At 54.0% G+C, this 15,399-nt stretch overlaps 6 protein-coding genes across 6 annotated transcripts; 4 read left to right on the top strand and 2 right to left on the bottom strand.

The window, feature by feature from the left end:
- Positions 1-374: 374 nt before the first annotated feature.
- A1O1_00578 (mannosyl-oligosaccharide alpha-1,2-mannosidase) lies at positions 375-2,174 on the top strand (the record flags this gene model as incomplete). The annotated part of the gene is made up of 1 exon (XM_007721495.1): positions 375-2,174. The coding sequence occupies one exon, from the start codon at positions 375-377 to the stop codon at positions 2,172-2,174; it is 1,800 nt and encodes a 599-aa protein (XP_007719685.1).
- Positions 2,175-3,070: 896 nt separating this feature from the next.
- A1O1_00577 (uncharacterized protein) lies at positions 3,071-4,541 on the bottom strand (the record flags this gene model as incomplete). The annotated part of the gene is made up of 2 exons (XM_007721494.1): positions 3,071-4,373; positions 4,444-4,541. The coding sequence occupies 2 exons, from the start codon at positions 4,539-4,541 to the stop codon at positions 3,071-3,073; spliced, it is 1,401 nt and encodes a 466-aa protein (XP_007719684.1).
- A 992-nt stretch (positions 4,542-5,533) lies between these two features.
- On the top strand, positions 5,534-6,450 carry A1O1_00576 (uncharacterized protein; the record flags this gene model as incomplete). The annotated part of the gene is made up of 3 exons (XM_007721493.1): positions 5,534-5,573; positions 5,641-5,894; positions 5,983-6,450. The coding sequence occupies 3 exons, from the start codon at positions 5,534-5,536 to the stop codon at positions 6,448-6,450; spliced, it is 762 nt and encodes a 253-aa protein (XP_007719683.1).
- Positions 6,451-7,482: 1,032 nt separating this feature from the next.
- On the bottom strand, positions 7,483-11,454 carry A1O1_00575 (uncharacterized protein; the record flags this gene model as incomplete). Its single annotated transcript, XM_007721492.1, has 1 exon — positions 7,483-11,454. One exon carries the CDS (start codon positions 11,452-11,454, stop codon positions 7,483-7,485), a length of 3,972 nt encoding a protein of 1,323 aa, XP_007719682.1.
- A 922-nt stretch (positions 11,455-12,376) lies between these two features.
- On the top strand, positions 12,377-13,612 carry A1O1_00574 (uncharacterized protein; the record flags this gene model as incomplete). The annotated part of the gene is made up of 1 exon (XM_007721491.1): positions 12,377-13,612. One exon carries the CDS (start codon positions 12,377-12,379, stop codon positions 13,610-13,612), a length of 1,236 nt encoding a protein of 411 aa, XP_007719681.1.
- Positions 13,613-14,376: 764 nt separating this feature from the next.
- A1O1_00573 (uncharacterized protein) lies at positions 14,377-15,248 on the top strand (the record flags this gene model as incomplete). The annotated part of the gene is made up of 2 exons (XM_007721490.1): positions 14,377-14,420; positions 14,483-15,248. The coding sequence occupies 2 exons, from the start codon at positions 14,377-14,379 to the stop codon at positions 15,246-15,248; spliced, it is 810 nt and encodes a 269-aa protein (XP_007719680.1).
- Between the last annotated feature and the right edge of the window lie 151 nt (positions 15,249-15,399).

The following is a 15,399-nucleotide window of genomic DNA, read 5'->3' as shown; positions in this document are numbered from 1 at the left end:
TGTTGAGTCTATGATTGTTGTAGACATTTGATGGCGCATGTCTATTAGAGCGAGAATGCGGAGAAAACGTCTTGCAACTTGAACTGCAGCCCTAATCAGTGACATCCACCCATCCAGTGGCAACGACAAGGAAGAGAGTATCAGTATCACACTGGCATCCCGGCCGACCCCTGAGACCTCAAGCAGTTCTTGGAATTGTTTTCTCGGGGACCTCCAACAATGCCCGCTACATCTCTTGTATAGCACAGCCTCCACATGCAGATGCAGGCCATCACTGCATTTGACCTGCTGCATCTGATCGCTGTTCAAGCCCAGCCCTTCTACTAGTAGTTGGCAATCGGCCTTGACCGCGGCCCAGCAGTCGTGCAGCCACCATGCGACTGATCCGAAGACTATGGCTGGTACCGGCTCTCTTGCTGGCCTGTATCTTCTACTATCTGGTTGTGAATTCTAGCGACACCGGCCCATACCCTTCTGCAAAGCGTCCGTATAGCAATCTACACTGGACGAAGCGGCCCGAACGGTATCCCGTCGCCAGATTCCGCGAATTCCCTACCGGCCCACTCGAGCGGATCCCCCAGATTCAGTTTGACTTTGTGTCGCGCGGCGAGTCAGACGAGGCGAATAAGACGCGCGTTTCGAGGCAGGAAGCCGTCAAGGAAGCGTTCGTCCATGCGTGGAATGGATACAAGAAATATGCCTGGGGACGGGATGAAGTGGCGCCACTCAGCGGGCTCTATCGGTCGAGTTTTGGAGGATGGGGGGCTACCCTGGTCGATACAATGGACACGCTATGGATCATGGACCTGAAGACCGATTTTGAACAGTGTCTCGAGGCCGTCCGAGACATTGATTTCACCACCAATGAGGAGGAAACCTTGAACGTGTTCGAGACGACCATCCGATACCTCGGCGGGCTGCTGGCCGCTTACGACCTCTCGAATGGACAGCACAGCGTTCTTCTGGAAAAGGCGAGAGAATTAGGCGAAATCCTGTATTCGGCCTTCGACACGCCCAACCATATGCCCATGGCACGCTGGACGTGGAGAAAGAGTGCCGTGGGCGGGCAGATCGAGCCAAGTACAAACACGCTGCTGGCCGAGCTGGGAAGTCTGACCGTCGAGTTTACAAGGCTAAGCCAGGTGACGGGGGATCTGAAGTACTTTGACGCTGTCCAGAGAATTGCGGAGGAGATGGACCATGTTCAGAACGCGACCACTATTCCAGGTCTTTGGCCCACGATTGTCGACGCCAAAGAACTGAAATTCGAATATAACCACTTCACTTTCGGAGGCATGGCCGACTCCACCTACGAATACCTTCCCAAACAGTACATGATGCTCGGAGGTCGAGACCAGAAGTATCGGCGTATGTACGAAGCAGCAATCGAAGCCGCCAAACAACATCTATTCTACAGGCCCATGGTGCCGTCCGGCGAGGATATCCTCTTCAGCGGCAACGCCGCGTTGACCTCGACGAACACGGTGCCCGTACCGACCCTGGAACCGCAAGGCCAACATTTGGCCTGCTTCGTCGGCGGAATGGTGGGCATGGGCGCAAAGATCTTCAACCGGCCAGAGGAGCTCGGTATCGCTCGTCGGCTGATAGACGGATGCGTCTGGGCCTACAACGCAATGCCCTCTGGCTTGATGCCTGAAACGTTCCACGTGGCACCGTGCCATGTAGGAGTGGGCGATCCTCCACCGAGAGAATGCGAATGGAGTGACGATAAGTGGTACGAAGCCATATCCAAAAGACACTCCCCCACGGAGGAGACAAAGCAGATGAGCGTCGTCGAGCGGGGACAGTACACCGCTAAGAAGCGCATGATCTTCCCGGGCTTCACCGACCACCGTGATAATCGCTACATCCTGCGGCCCGAAGCCATCGAGTCGGTCTTCATCATGTACCGCATCACAGGGGACCCCAAGTACCAGGATATGGCGTGGAACATGTTCCAGTCCATCGACACGGCCACCAGGACGCCGATCGCCCACGCCGCCGTCGACGATGTTCGATATCCCGTCCCGGAAAAGAGCGATCGCATGGAGAGCTTCTGGCTCGCCGAGACTCTGAAGTACTTCTACCTCATCTTCAGTGATCCATCCCTCGTCAATCTGGACGAGTGGGTTCTCAATACCGAGGCACATCCCTTCAAAAGACCCACGACTTGAGGCCACTGAGCCCATACTGGTGTGGAAGATCTGTCCTTATTCCTGGATTTGTTGAAGGCCCCCTGGGCACTGGACATCAGCTTCGTCCATCACATGGCAAATGCATCTTCCTCATCGGCTCGTTCGACGAAAGGGCCTTCCTGGAAGAGATCTATGCTACTCACACGCATTCCACCGCTGGAGCGGGCCGTGGTCCAGAGTTAGACCTCCAATGACTCGGCATTTCCGTTAGAGAAGCAGTTAGAACCTTGGATGGCTGCGCTGTGTTACGGACAACTTGGATGATTTTCGGACAGACGCCCTTCACAGGCTTCGCGACTAACTAATCTTTCACAAGAAGCACTGTTGGGCATTCAGAGCTTCACACTGGCACCACAAGGCTTTTCCAGGTTGCAGACAGCCTCCATGGCACGCTGTACATATACTAGTACCTCAGGACTTGCTTCCCAGAGCTCTAGCACCCGTCTGCTACTCAAACCCGAAACCCTTGGTTACCTAATACAGCTTACGCTTGCGAGCACAGAGAAAAACCAGTCGGCTATGGTTGTCGCCGGCCCTGCTTAACGAAGCTCATAGCTTGCCCCTGAAGAAATATATATTCATTGGGTACTTGGTCCACAATCGCGCATCATGCTTAACACGATGTCGCCAATTCGATTAATGCCCCAAGAGGATATGCGTGGCATTCCGCTCTCAAGTAGGATGTGGCATGCGCTCTGTGCCGGCCTTCGACACGCAGATAGACACTCAGATCCCGCTGTTGCCCCAAGGAGCAGTTTACATTGCAAATTCGTTCCATCGAATCGTCCATGATCGCGCCTCGACCTACGTTGGCAAGATTTCGAGCTCTTGTAGTGCTCAAAAATTCTCTCGCAGTATCTGTGACCAGTCGGGCTCTAATACCCACCGCCCTCCTGCCTCAATAGCTCATCAACGTCCTCGTCCAAGTTCTTCAAGAAATCTTCGTTCGGTAGGTTCCCTCCTTCCAGGCCGGCCGCCTCTTGCCGTCCAAACCCTTCCATGCCCATCTCTCCTAGATCCGGTACGGCGTCTCCTTCCCCGTGGGACATTTTGCGCCTTTTGACACCGAGTCCATTCACGCCTGGGCCTCCACTTGCGGACCGGACGCGCGGCACCGCGCTCGTATAGCCATAGGTATTGTCACTGAAGTGGCTGGTCAGAGGATCATAGTCGCCTCCTGAGAAGCCGGCCAACGCGGCAGCCACGGCGGGATTACTAGGTTGGTCTGATGCAGAAGATTCGGTCGCCGGCACAGGCTGCTGGTTAGGTTCGTAGAATCCGCCGATGGCAAAGTCGTCTCCGGGGAATGCACGTTCGGGAGTCAGTTCTTCGATCTCCGGACGCTCGGATAACCCAGCGCCGTTGTCGAGACCTGGGGAATAAACGGTCCCTGTGCCAGCGCTGGTCTCGGCGGAGGAATGATCGACTGCGGACAATCCGCGGATGATTCCGTCTTCGACCTCACGCTTCTTGGCTTCAGTGCTGGCCTTTCGACTGTCGAGCTCCAGATGCGTCTCCTCGTCCTTGGCCAGTGCGGATTTGTTGATTTCCAGAATGCGCTCGAGGTCGGCGATCAGAGCCTTGCGCGCCTTGATGCTGGCGGACACGGACGATTCCGCGGCCGCGAGAGATTTGATCAGACTCGACAAGCGTGCAGCGTGTACCGGTGGACTAGGCAATGCAGCTGAAGGGTCGTTGAGCTTTGTGTACTCTGTCTGCGCGGCGTCGATTGCTGGTCGCGCCGAGATGGTCTCCTTGGTCACGGCTATCTGCAAAGGCGCCAGCGTTTCGAGTTCCTTTGGCATTCCTGTTGATGAAGTCGAGTTGAAGAGCGAGTTCCCCATGAGCGTCTTCTTGCCGCTCGACCCCTTCGACTTGTCGATCTCGTCGATACGAGCCTCAATGGCTTCGAGAATGGGAATTTCAAACACATTGCGTGTCCGCCACACTTCCACCACGCGGCGGATCTTGCCTTGGATGTCGGCCGGCGAGGAGCGGTATGCAGTCTGTATGGCCTCGGCCATCAGGGGCGCGAAGGCGTCTGGGAACTCGGTGCGTTTCCGAGCCCGGGCGTTCTGGACAATGTCGTTGACCAGATAGATGAAATTCAGGCGTTTGGAAGGCGGAGAGTCGCGGAGGCGGGTGAGCCAGTAGCTGGCGATGCGATCGGCATGTCTCCTGATGGGATGGTCAGATCTGGGTGCTAATAGAGAGATATGGCCAGATGAAAGGCCCTGTAGTCACGTACTTATGGAACATGATCCATTGCGACACCGAGACGATACTGTCCTGGGTCTCATTGAGCGTCGACAATTTCGCGCTGAGACCCGACTCGCTGAATGCCATCGTTGCTGGTCTAGTAGACTCGGAGCGTATACCACGCTTCTTCCGCAGCTATCACGATCTCCGTGTTGATTTCGATTACTGGATGTGTGTTGAGGCAAGTCGCCAGCCCCTGGCGCGACACGGGATAGAGTCACAATTGAGGACTATGCTACAAGCTATGACAAACAACAATACAGAGTTGATGACTTCGGCCACGAATGAACAAGGTGATCCTGTGCTGTGGAAGCGCGCTGGCTTGGATATACTCCCGCCAAAGTCAATCTCAAGCTCAAGCTCAAGCTCAAGCTCACGTCTGTGGAAGAGCTTATGGTGATGATGATGGTAGATATAGATGAGCAAAAGCAGAAGAAAAGGAGGAGGAGAAGCAGTGAAGTTGAAGTTGAAGTTGCTTTGCGCTGCCAAGGCTGAATCCAATAATCCAATCATGATACTCCTCCGTACTGACCCTCCAGACCCGATTACGGCCGAGCATTCGAGCATTGCTTCTGGACACCGCGCAGTCGCAGTCGCTCATGGTTGCGGTTGGAGGACGGATCGACCCTTAGACCCTGCGATCTCTGCTGTTTTAATATGAAGATTGACAACTGGCAGTATTGCCGGATTGCCGAAGGTTCATTCCTTTTCAACAAGGGAGTCAAATCTAGAATCTATAACAGCGTTGAACAGTAGATAAACTACCCCTGTCTGACAAAGGATCATTGTCAGGGGTGCTGCTCCTTCACGCCCACCAGCCAAGGAAATCCCCGTCTGACGGTATCTGTTTTCACTACATGCTCCTCTCTTAGAACGCAGGCGCAACACTCAATCTCACGAAAGTGCCAATTGTCCCTTTGAACGACAACTTTGCAGAACTCGCGTTTATTGCCCACTGTCTCGGTCCCCAGAGAGTCCATTCCATCTTCACTCTATTGAAAGAAGGAATTGCAAATTTGGTGTTCAAAGCACCATCCTTGTCTCCGCCGCCTGCTCTCGCTCCCTCTCCATTGCCTATCATGGCCGACCGATTTCCGTCGATCGAAGACATTGACGCCGGTGAGGGCTCCCGCTACCCAAACATGCCTGCTCTACTCTTTCGCTAGCGAAACTAACACGTTCGAAGGTGAAACAGATATTGGAGCCAATCCCGCCGCTCAAGGCAGTCTGGAGGAGCGCGAGAGGGCCCTTCTAGGAGACGATGCAGAGCTCTTTGCTACCAACGATAGGCCCGGAGCAGCGACGGTCGAGGATGGCGATGATCTGCTAGGCGGTGACGATGGAGACTTCATATCTGCGCCGGCCGAGCCATCAGGGGAAGCGCAGAATGAGTTGGACGACTTCGAGAGCTCCTTTCCCGCAATTGACACACGAAACGAGGTATGCTTGCCGCCCTCCTCAACCACTGCCTCTTACCCAAAGCCAAGAGCTATTGGTTACCGCAACACTCAGCTAACGTATTTTATAGAACGTCGGTCCCGGCGGCACGATCACAGACTCGGCCACTCCTTTCCACGGCACCACCCCCGGCTACTCGAACTACACTGCCCCTCCAGAAGAAGAAGAAGAGACCGAGCCGATCCGAGAATGGCGAGCCAAAAGAGACGCAGATATCGCCCGACGCGACGAGGCTTCTGCCCGCAAGAAGGAAGAGACCATCGCGACTGCCCGAAAGGACATCGATGCCTTCTACGAATCTTACAATCGCAAAGTCGACAAGCAGAAAGCTCAAACTGCCAAAGAGGCCGAGGAATTCCTGGCTAAGAGAGAGGATACCACGGCCGGAGGTACCAGTTGGGAGCGCATTGCCAAGCTGGTCGATTTGAGCGGCAAAGGTAAATCAGGAGGCGGAGACGGATCCTCGAAAAAGATTATGCGGGATCTGTTGCTGAATCTGAAGGGAGACAAGGACGCTCCTGGTGCAGGTGGCATCTGAGAGCAGATTGGTCCCAAAATATTCCATACCAGGTGTCGGGTCTTACGGTTGCATGCCGGGCCAGAATGTTCGGGTGCATCGCTCAGTCTGGGAGCATTTCAGGACCCCAAGGTCGGTGTGTCTTCCATCTCTGCTGGGGATGGTGGTGGCCCAGTGTGGTCCCCGCCGGAACGCCCGAGAACATATCTTGCACTCATCCGCAAGGACCGTAGACATGGGCGTGGGGATCGCGCGGGAGGAACTCCATCAGGGATGTCGCCTCGTGTCAGTCCAGGTGAGGGATGCCATACTCCTGAGTACGGTAGACAGTGTGTTGAATATGAGCGAGCTGCCGGTGCCAGCCGGACGTCAACTTCTTCCCAGAAAGGAGCTACACAAATGAAACGATGATGAAGGTTCTAGCCATGCGTTGTGATCGGACGTTGCTCGATGTGTAGATTGAAACTCGTCTACTGTCTACTTATTTTCCGGCTTTCCTTGCCTGTTCCACTGCGCCAGTCGTCTGCGGTCACTTTGTTAAGCTCGGACTGCCTCTTTTGTACACATGTTTTTGCGACCTTCACCCCTTTATAACCAAGTACAGGGGTCGAGAGAAAATAGGGGTGGCACAAATCCTGCACCAAGGATAGGTAGTGAAGAGCCGAAAACAAACAAGACGACAGCCCGAAAGAAAGAGCTCGTGATGGAGAGCTCTCGTATTCCCAAGTTACAGCAATGCGATCCGTCACACCTCAACCTGCCTCGATTTCCGGGTATTGAGAATTTCAAAGTCATATGTATTCCACAGACCGAACCACATCGAAAAGCGAAGAGACTTCCCCACGAATCGAATCCCACTCCCACGTGCCATGTTCTGATAATGTCGACAATTTCCATCCAATGCCATCCATGTCTTATGCATACACTTTTTGCGCCCTAGACGCCTAATCCGCTCATTCGAGAAAGAAAGGAGAAAACCGACGCATGACACGGGCTCGTGGACCGAGCCCATCTCCGACCCGAGCGTAACGATGCGTACTCTGAAACAATCACCTATCGCTTGCGCTTGGGAAGGTTTTTGCGTCGCTGAGAGCCAGTGTGCTTCTGGATCAGCTGGGGTTGAATAGTGTTGTCCGTATCGGTGGCGGCTTGTTGCGGCGGCTGGTTCGGCAAAGATGACAACAATGCGCTGTCCGCTGCTTGGTTGACTTTCCCACCCTGGGTCCGTTGTAGGCTCTCTTTGGGAGGATCTTTCTCTCCATAAGCTGCGGTGGCAGCATCCTTGGACGCGGGGAGGTCTTCCTCGTCACCATTGTCTGTGCTATATACACCTCTTCTCCCGAAATTATGCTGGATCCAGGATTGCAGGCCAGAGTATCCGTGAGCTTCTGCGATGATCCATGCCATCTCGATGTGTCCAATCGCCATTTCGCGAAGCTGGTTCGTGATGCCGGTAAGGGCGTCTTTCCGTGTGAAAGCAGCGAGATCCGAGTTGGTGTCTCCCAGCCTGAACACTCCCTCGACAAATCTGACCAACTGATTCAGCATCGCCAGTTCCCCTGGAGCCAACGGAGATTTGTCCTTCACGGCCGATGTTGACCGCTGTGACACATTGTTGGTCTTGGAGCGATTGTCGGTTGAGTTGAGTGGTCCTGGCTTCGAATTCGACGCCGGGGTCGCACTGGAGATTGTTTTGCCCGGGTGATGGTTGGCCGAATCCTCCGATACGTCTCTCTCCAGGTTGCCACTTTCTGATGAATTGCTGGAGAGACTGTTCTGCACGCTTGGAACATTGACCGCAACTTGTTTCAGTTTGATTTCTTGGGTATCTGGACGCTGCTCTGCTTTGGAACCGTTTCCAAGATGCTCGGCGAAACGAGACTTGACCTGCACAGTGTGCGGGTCACTCTCCTTCTCAACCTCGTCGGCTTTCCGCAAAGTCAGTTCACGAAGCGCTTTTGCTTCCTTGTCCAGACGGACCCATAGGGCTCCGGGTGGATCTTCGTCGGTTTTAAGGTAGGTCTTCAGTTCCTCGAATCCGGCATCCAAGATATCCTTGCGAATTTGAAACTCTTCTGCAGCTTCCTGCTGCTCTCTCGTGCAAGTGCAAGACTTTCCTGCATGTAGGCATCTCAAATGGGGCGCAAGTAACGTCGCTGTCTCCCAATCGTGGACACATTGCATGTAGATCCGGAGGGGGCGGAGTTTCTCTGCTGGTTGGCTTGCCAAACATTGCTTCAGATATTCGATCGTACTAGTTGGTGTCGGTAGACTTTGTTTCTTGAGAGTCGTCGGCTGAGGCTGCTTGCTGACGTTCAGTGGCGCAGGGATAAGGGCCTTATATTTTTCAGCATTGAACGCTTTGACCTGTGATTTGCATGCATGCTCCGGCGGACATCTGTACCGTGAGTCCTCACACATATGAAGGAATCGGAGCAGAACACCTTGCAACTTGCCGACCTCGCTGGCATCCTTGTTGTTCACCAAAGTACTGGATACGAAAGCTTGCACGACGTGAAGGTTGGCGGCAGCATGAGCAGCATTCTCCGCGCCCAGCACGAATGTGCAGACAGTGCCAATGACATCGGCGGCCAGGATCGGGGCATCTTTCCGGTCAAGGCCTTTCACCTGGAAGATCATGACCGCAAAGAGGTCGATCATGGCTTGGGCTATGAAATTGAATGACTGGAACCATTCTCGGCTGTCAGCAGGCGGTTTGTAGTGGTCGAAGATGTTTCGAAGCAGCATCGTACTGGCTTTAGCAGCATCAAAGTCTTCTCTGACCTGGTACGTGAGGCGTTGCGAGATCACCACGGCCGTCATGCCAGGGCAGATGCCGCGTTTTTGATAGCCCACGATGGCGTCGAGGACTTTCTCACGGCTCACAGCAGCAACCGCCATGTTGGCACAGTACAGCTCTTTCTCGGCCGCCCATGATTCGAAGCGGAAGGTGTGTAGAGTGTGATGATCGGCCACCACCCGAAATATCTCCCAGATCCCTTCGTCCCGATGTTTGCGGTAATGTTCAATGACTCGGTCTCTAACCTTGGCCGCATCGTGGACAAGTGGCGTTCTGAAGAAGTTTCTGAAGGCGTTCCAAGACTCCTTGTCGACAACGTCGCCAGTGAGAAGGTATTTGGCGAAGGAGACGTCTTTGCCAGAGCCTGATACAGCCTGGGTTGCTGGCACAGAGCCAGCCGCAGGTGGTTTGTTGTCGGTGACGTACTTTCTTGACTTCTGCTCATGCGCCGCGACGAATTTGGGAATTGATTCTTCCACCTTTGATACAGCATCTAACAGAACGACAGGCGGCTCCTTCTTCTGTGCTGCTAAGGTCTTCTGGATGCAGTCTTTAATGATGTCCAATGTAGCCATGTATTTTTCTGGCTCTTTGTGAGCCATGTTGATCACCAGTGAGGTCAGTTTGCCCGATACCGAGGAAAGATTGACAGGACCAGCTGCCTCGATGACTAGGAGTTTGATGGACCGCTGGAATAAGATGTCCGTAATGACATCTTCGAGGACGATATCGGAGAGAGGTGGGATAGGAGACTTCAGTAAGGCCTTCGATTTGACCTTCTTAAGCGATGCGACAACGTTTTCAACAGTGTCATCGAACATTCTCTCTGCAATCTTCTCCATGTCCTTCTTAGCCGCCTCTTCTACTTTGATACATTCGAAGTTGGCTTTAATTGTGTCTTCGTCGAGGCTCATTTCGCGAGAGCCAAGGGCAGAGGACGGGTCGATGGAAGCTTGCACTTTCTGTCTGAGGTGCATCATTACTTCCACCAAGCCATGCCGGTCGGTCGCAGAGTCTTCGGCGCTCAGGCCCTTGGTTTTGGGTTTGGCCACCATATCTGTAAGAGCTTGAAAGGACTTCTCGAGGACGGGGGTCATCGGTCCGTTTATTTCGAGGACCCGACGCAGCTCGCCGATGGCGGCCTGGACCTCCTGAGGGTCAGAAGTGCTAAAGAAGCCCCTCATGACGCTGAGGGCATTGGAGAAGGTGTCAGTGGTCGATGAGGCCAGCGTGTTTTGAAGGATGTTGGAGAGAGTGGCAGGGTTTGGTTGAGGATTGTGAGAGAGAGGCGGCTCGGCATCCACGATCAACTGCCTGAATTCATTGTTCTTTCTCTCCGCCTCAGCCATCTCAAAGTTTGCCTGGTCCAACGAGACACGAGCATCTGCTGGCGAGACTCTGCCGGCATTTACATCCTGTCGGATTCTGTCCAACCGACCTCGGATGCGGCGAACAACATGCTCGTTCTCCTTAGCAGCCTCCAAGATGGCACTGTTCTTGGGATCAAGCAAGACTTGTCGCGAGGCAACCATGTCTAAAGATGCAGGAATCACCGGACTAGCACCTTCACCGGGCATCACCTGCGGCATCTCAGCACTGCTGCCCAATGCTTTGTCCGCAGCAGCTGCCCTCCTTGCCCTCCATGCGAGTTCCTCTTCATCATCCTTCTTGACACGAACTAGCTCAACGTCTCTTTGTTTGCGCAGCGCATTCTGCATTCTCGGAGACCTTTCCGACATGATCCGTGCATGGTAATATTTGATCGTGTCCATTTCCATCCACGAGACACCCTTGGTCTTTGCGCGTGCACATATTTCATGTTCACACGGAAGGCTACCAGGTTTGGAACCCTCAGGCTCTGCACACGCATTGCCGAGGTCTGCATCCAAGCAGCATGAGCTTCCACCGGTGAACTTGAAGTCTCCCCCGAATTGGGCCTTGAACAAGCCATCCAAAGTGGTGGAGTTCTCATCAAGCAGCGCTCGCTGAGTCTGATGTCGCGACGACTTTTGCTCCAGTTCGTTTTTCTCCTTTTCGAGTTTTGCTCTTTCGCTGAGCAATTCGTTGTATATTCGGATGTCTTCGTCGGCCCAGCCATCAACGTTATGCCCATCCGCAGCCCTCAACGAAGGAACAGATGCAAACGCAGATAGTGTATCGGACAGAACGTCGGATGAATGTTTGCTGGGCGCCGGTTTGAGGCTCTTGTCTTTCGGCTTACCCATTGCTTTTCCAGAAGGGAGTTTTGTACCACCAACGGAGCTGACCGAGGCCGAAGCTGATAAATGGGAGAATCTGAATATCGATGTCGTGCTCGATGCTCAAATCAGCTGTGAAGCGAGCCTTTCAAGTATGAGCGCTGGGCTGGCTTTAATTGATGGTAGCGTGGAGGAACCACGCTTTGAGGTGGCAATGTCCAGTCACAGGCAAGAAACTAAGTCTTAACCGGCGATACTGGTCCCAATGTCACCCAGGATGCAATGTTTGCCGGGAACCTCTAGACAGCGGCCACCCCGAGGCTGATAGCAGGACTCTGTCAGATCCAGGAATTCTGCCTCACGGTTTGACGGCATGAACAAACATGGTTCAGATGCAAGCCACCACATATTTTCCTGAGAAGCAAGAACGGCGTCAGGACTGATGCTGATGAGAATTGCACACGGCCGCCGAGTGTCTGTCTGTGAAGGTCACCGAGGCGAAAAGCGGCGACACAGCGGAGGTTGTCTGTCGGAGACAATGCTGCCTCTAGGATGTGGCTAGGGCGGAGGAGTCGACATGTATCGTCTTCACATCTCAGACAGAGCCCTACAGAACCAAGGATCTTGGAGTCGACGAGGTGAGGCTTACAGGAAGTCCCGTTGATAAAGACAAATGCACCAAAGCTGAGGCTCGATGAACTCGAAGGTGTCGTTCAAGTTGGTGTCGGTCACGGGATCCACGGAGTCTTGGCCAACGGCCCGCTCATCGGATTATCTTTTATCCGGTATAGTAAAGAAACTTTCTGACAGGACGTTACAGATACCGCGGCGAGGCTTCAAGGTTTGCATTTGTCTTCGTATCATTCAAGTTTGACACCACCGTCACCAAGAGAGAGAGAGGAAGATTGCCAGTCTGTAAAGTCATCAGACCCTTGACTGTCATACAGAAATGGCGGCTCAGCCAGTGACATCGGTCAAAGACCAGTCCTTGGACGAATGCGTCAAGGAGATCATCCTGGCATCATCCTTACATGACCTTGAAAAGCTGGAAGTGTACATTGACCAACATTCCTTTCCAGATTGCAAGGTTGTTGACGTGCAGGACGGGGAAACAGGGCATTCGCCTCTACACGCAGCGATCGCGTCGTGCCGGCCTGCAGTCAATGGAAGTGTGGCACAAGACGAAGGCGCTAAAGGGGAGGATGTCGCTGCGACGACGGTCAAATTCCTGTTGGAGAACGGTGCTATCTGGAATCAGGTCGACCATAACGACGAGACTCCAGGCTGCTTAGCTTACCGACTCGGTCTGTTCGACCTATATCAGCTCATGGTCGACGCGGGCGTCCGCGCCGAAATGCTACTTAGTCGTCTCGAAGAGTATGGAAGACTGAACGACGATGAGAGCGATGATGAAGATGACGGCACGGAAGCAGAGGCCGAGGAGGAGGGAGAGACTGGCGAGAATCATGAGCCGGAGACTGTGGACCAGACCCAGACAGCCACCGTTTCGACGGCCCAGGACGTGAGCAGTTCATTCTATCTCTCGTCTGCCCTGGCCCTCAGCAACAACAAGCTTCTCGACGACCAGCAGAATGGCGTGATGATGGCATGGGAAAGCGACATCATGCGCCGGTCGGCAGATGCTCTGTTATCGGAGCCAGGCATGCAGATTCTGAACATTGGTTTCGGAATGGGCATCATCGACTCATACATCCAAGACCACGTCAATGCACCAGCAAGTCACCACATCGTCGAGGCCCACCCGGCCGTTTTGGCGGAGATGCGGGCCAAAGGGTGGATGGAGAAGCGCAATGTCGTCGTACACAGCGGGAAATGGCAGGATGTCCTTCCACAACTCGTCGCCGAGGGCGAGACCTTTGATGCCATCTATTTCGACACCTTTGCAGAATCATACTCCGACTTTCGAGACTTCTTCTCCGAGCAGGTGATTGGTCTACTGAGTCAGATTGGCAAGTGGTCCTTCTTCAACGGTATGGGTGCGGATCGACAAATCAGCTACGACGTCTACCAGAAAGTCGTTGAAATGGATCTCTTCGAATCTGGTTTTGACGTGGAATGGGACGATGTCGCTCTGCCCGATCTCGACCAGGAGTGGGAAGGGGTCCGGCGGAAGTACTGGAACGTGCACAGCTACCGGCTCCCAGTCTGTAAATTCATGGACTGATATGACTTTATTGTCAGTGGGCATCATTCGAGTATGAGGGCTTGAGATTGTTGGATGCCTCCATTGGGATGATCAGAGCAGCCCAATACAGGAGATGATACCCTCCCAAACAAAGGGTCGCTCGGCATCACCCGATGCAGCCGATTGCCGACGGCTATTCTTCATCAGCTCTACCCGTGGCTCAAGAGATCTACCTTGATCTTGGACTCTGCGCAGGCGTTAGGGTGACGGCCAGTTTTCAACATACCCTCCGGTACCGCCGGGATAGACCAGTCGGCATCATCTCTTCAACCCCTCACACCTCAGAAATATGTCTTTGTCTACCACAGTGGCAGCGAAGTGGTCGTCGCTTGCCGGAGGAATTCCGCCGCGCTGTGTTTGGTGCTGAATGGCCCCGCATCCATTTCTCCTCGTTCTCAATGGACCCCGTGGAGTCTCTAACTCGTCCCTTTACTCCACACTTTTGGGCGATTGGAGAACCTCAAATAGACAGGAAATGGACAGGCAGATGAAATGACCTAACGCCCAATCGACAATCCCCGCGCGCCTGGAGGGGAAAGCCGCGGGATAGCATGCAGACCCGGGCCAGCAGTTGGGTTATATATGGCTAGTCTGGGAGCTTGCAATACCCGGGTGCCATTCTCTCCTCGCATACTATCTGAACGATCCCGGATTCATGATCAACAGAGCAGGAGCCTTTTTCATACCCCGACGACCACGAGACACGATACGATCCTGCGGAGACAGAACAGCACAAGGAACAGATGGCCAAGCGAACAGCGATTGTCACAGGCTCGGCGCGTGGCATGTAAGAGTTCTCTTCCCATTTGCCCTCAGCCTGTCCTGTCGATGGCTGACTCTAGTATGCAGTGGTGAAGCGATAGTCCGCCGTCTCGCCGTCGAAGGATACGCAGTAACCGTCAATGATGTCTCAGCCAACAAAGCAGGCATCGACAAGCTGGTGGATGAATTGAACCAGACCCACGGCTCCGGGACGGCGATCGGGGTGGTTGCAGATGTGACTTCGTCGACGCAGGTGCAAAACCTGATTCAAGAGTCGGTGGACAAGTTGGGCCCGTTACACGTCATGGTCGCGAACGCAGGGATCGCGCAGGTTGCACCGGCCCTGGACATCTCGGACGAGGACGTACAGCGCATGTTCAACGTCAACTTCATGGGCGTGTGGCTTTGCTATACGCACGCGGCACGGCAGATGATCAAGCAGGGCCCTGTGGCCGAGGGCAGCAGCTCCTACAAGATCCTCGGCGCTGCCAGCATCGTCGCGTTCAAGCCGTTCCCGTTGCTGGCGCATTACAGCGCGTCCAAGTGGGCTGTTCGCGGCTTTTCGCAGGTGTTTGCGATGGAAATGGCCAAGCATAAAATCAACGTCAACGCGTATGCGCCGGGGATCGTCGGGACTGCTATGTGGGATGTCATCGATGAGAAGCTGGGCGAGATCGAAGGTCGGCCCAAGGGCGAGACGGTCAAGAAATACTCCACCGACTTGACTGCCCTCGGCAGAGTGAGTGTGCCCGACGATGTGAGCAATGTTGTGGGTGGCTTTCTCTGTTCTAAGGATTCCGACTTCGTCACCGGTCAGACAATTGTCGTCGACGGTGGGATCGTGTTCACTTGAGATCCTGGAATTCTGTGGATGGATCATTTCGAGATACACAAAAAAATCCTGCTCAAGCATTTGACCTCGAACTAGAGCAGCTCCTTTCGCGTTGTATCTTTCCACTCTAGACAAACCAAAACCCAGGGTTTCCCAGTCCATGGCTTCAGGC

Source organism: Capronia coronata (genome assembly GCF_000585585.1).
Source record: "Capronia coronata CBS 617.96 chromosome Unknown acBCG-supercont1.1, whole genome shotgun sequence".
Lineage (NCBI taxonomy): Eukaryota > Fungi > Ascomycota > Eurotiomycetes > Chaetothyriales > Herpotrichiellaceae > Capronia > Capronia coronata.
This window is presented reverse-complemented; position numbering and strand designations above follow the sequence as displayed.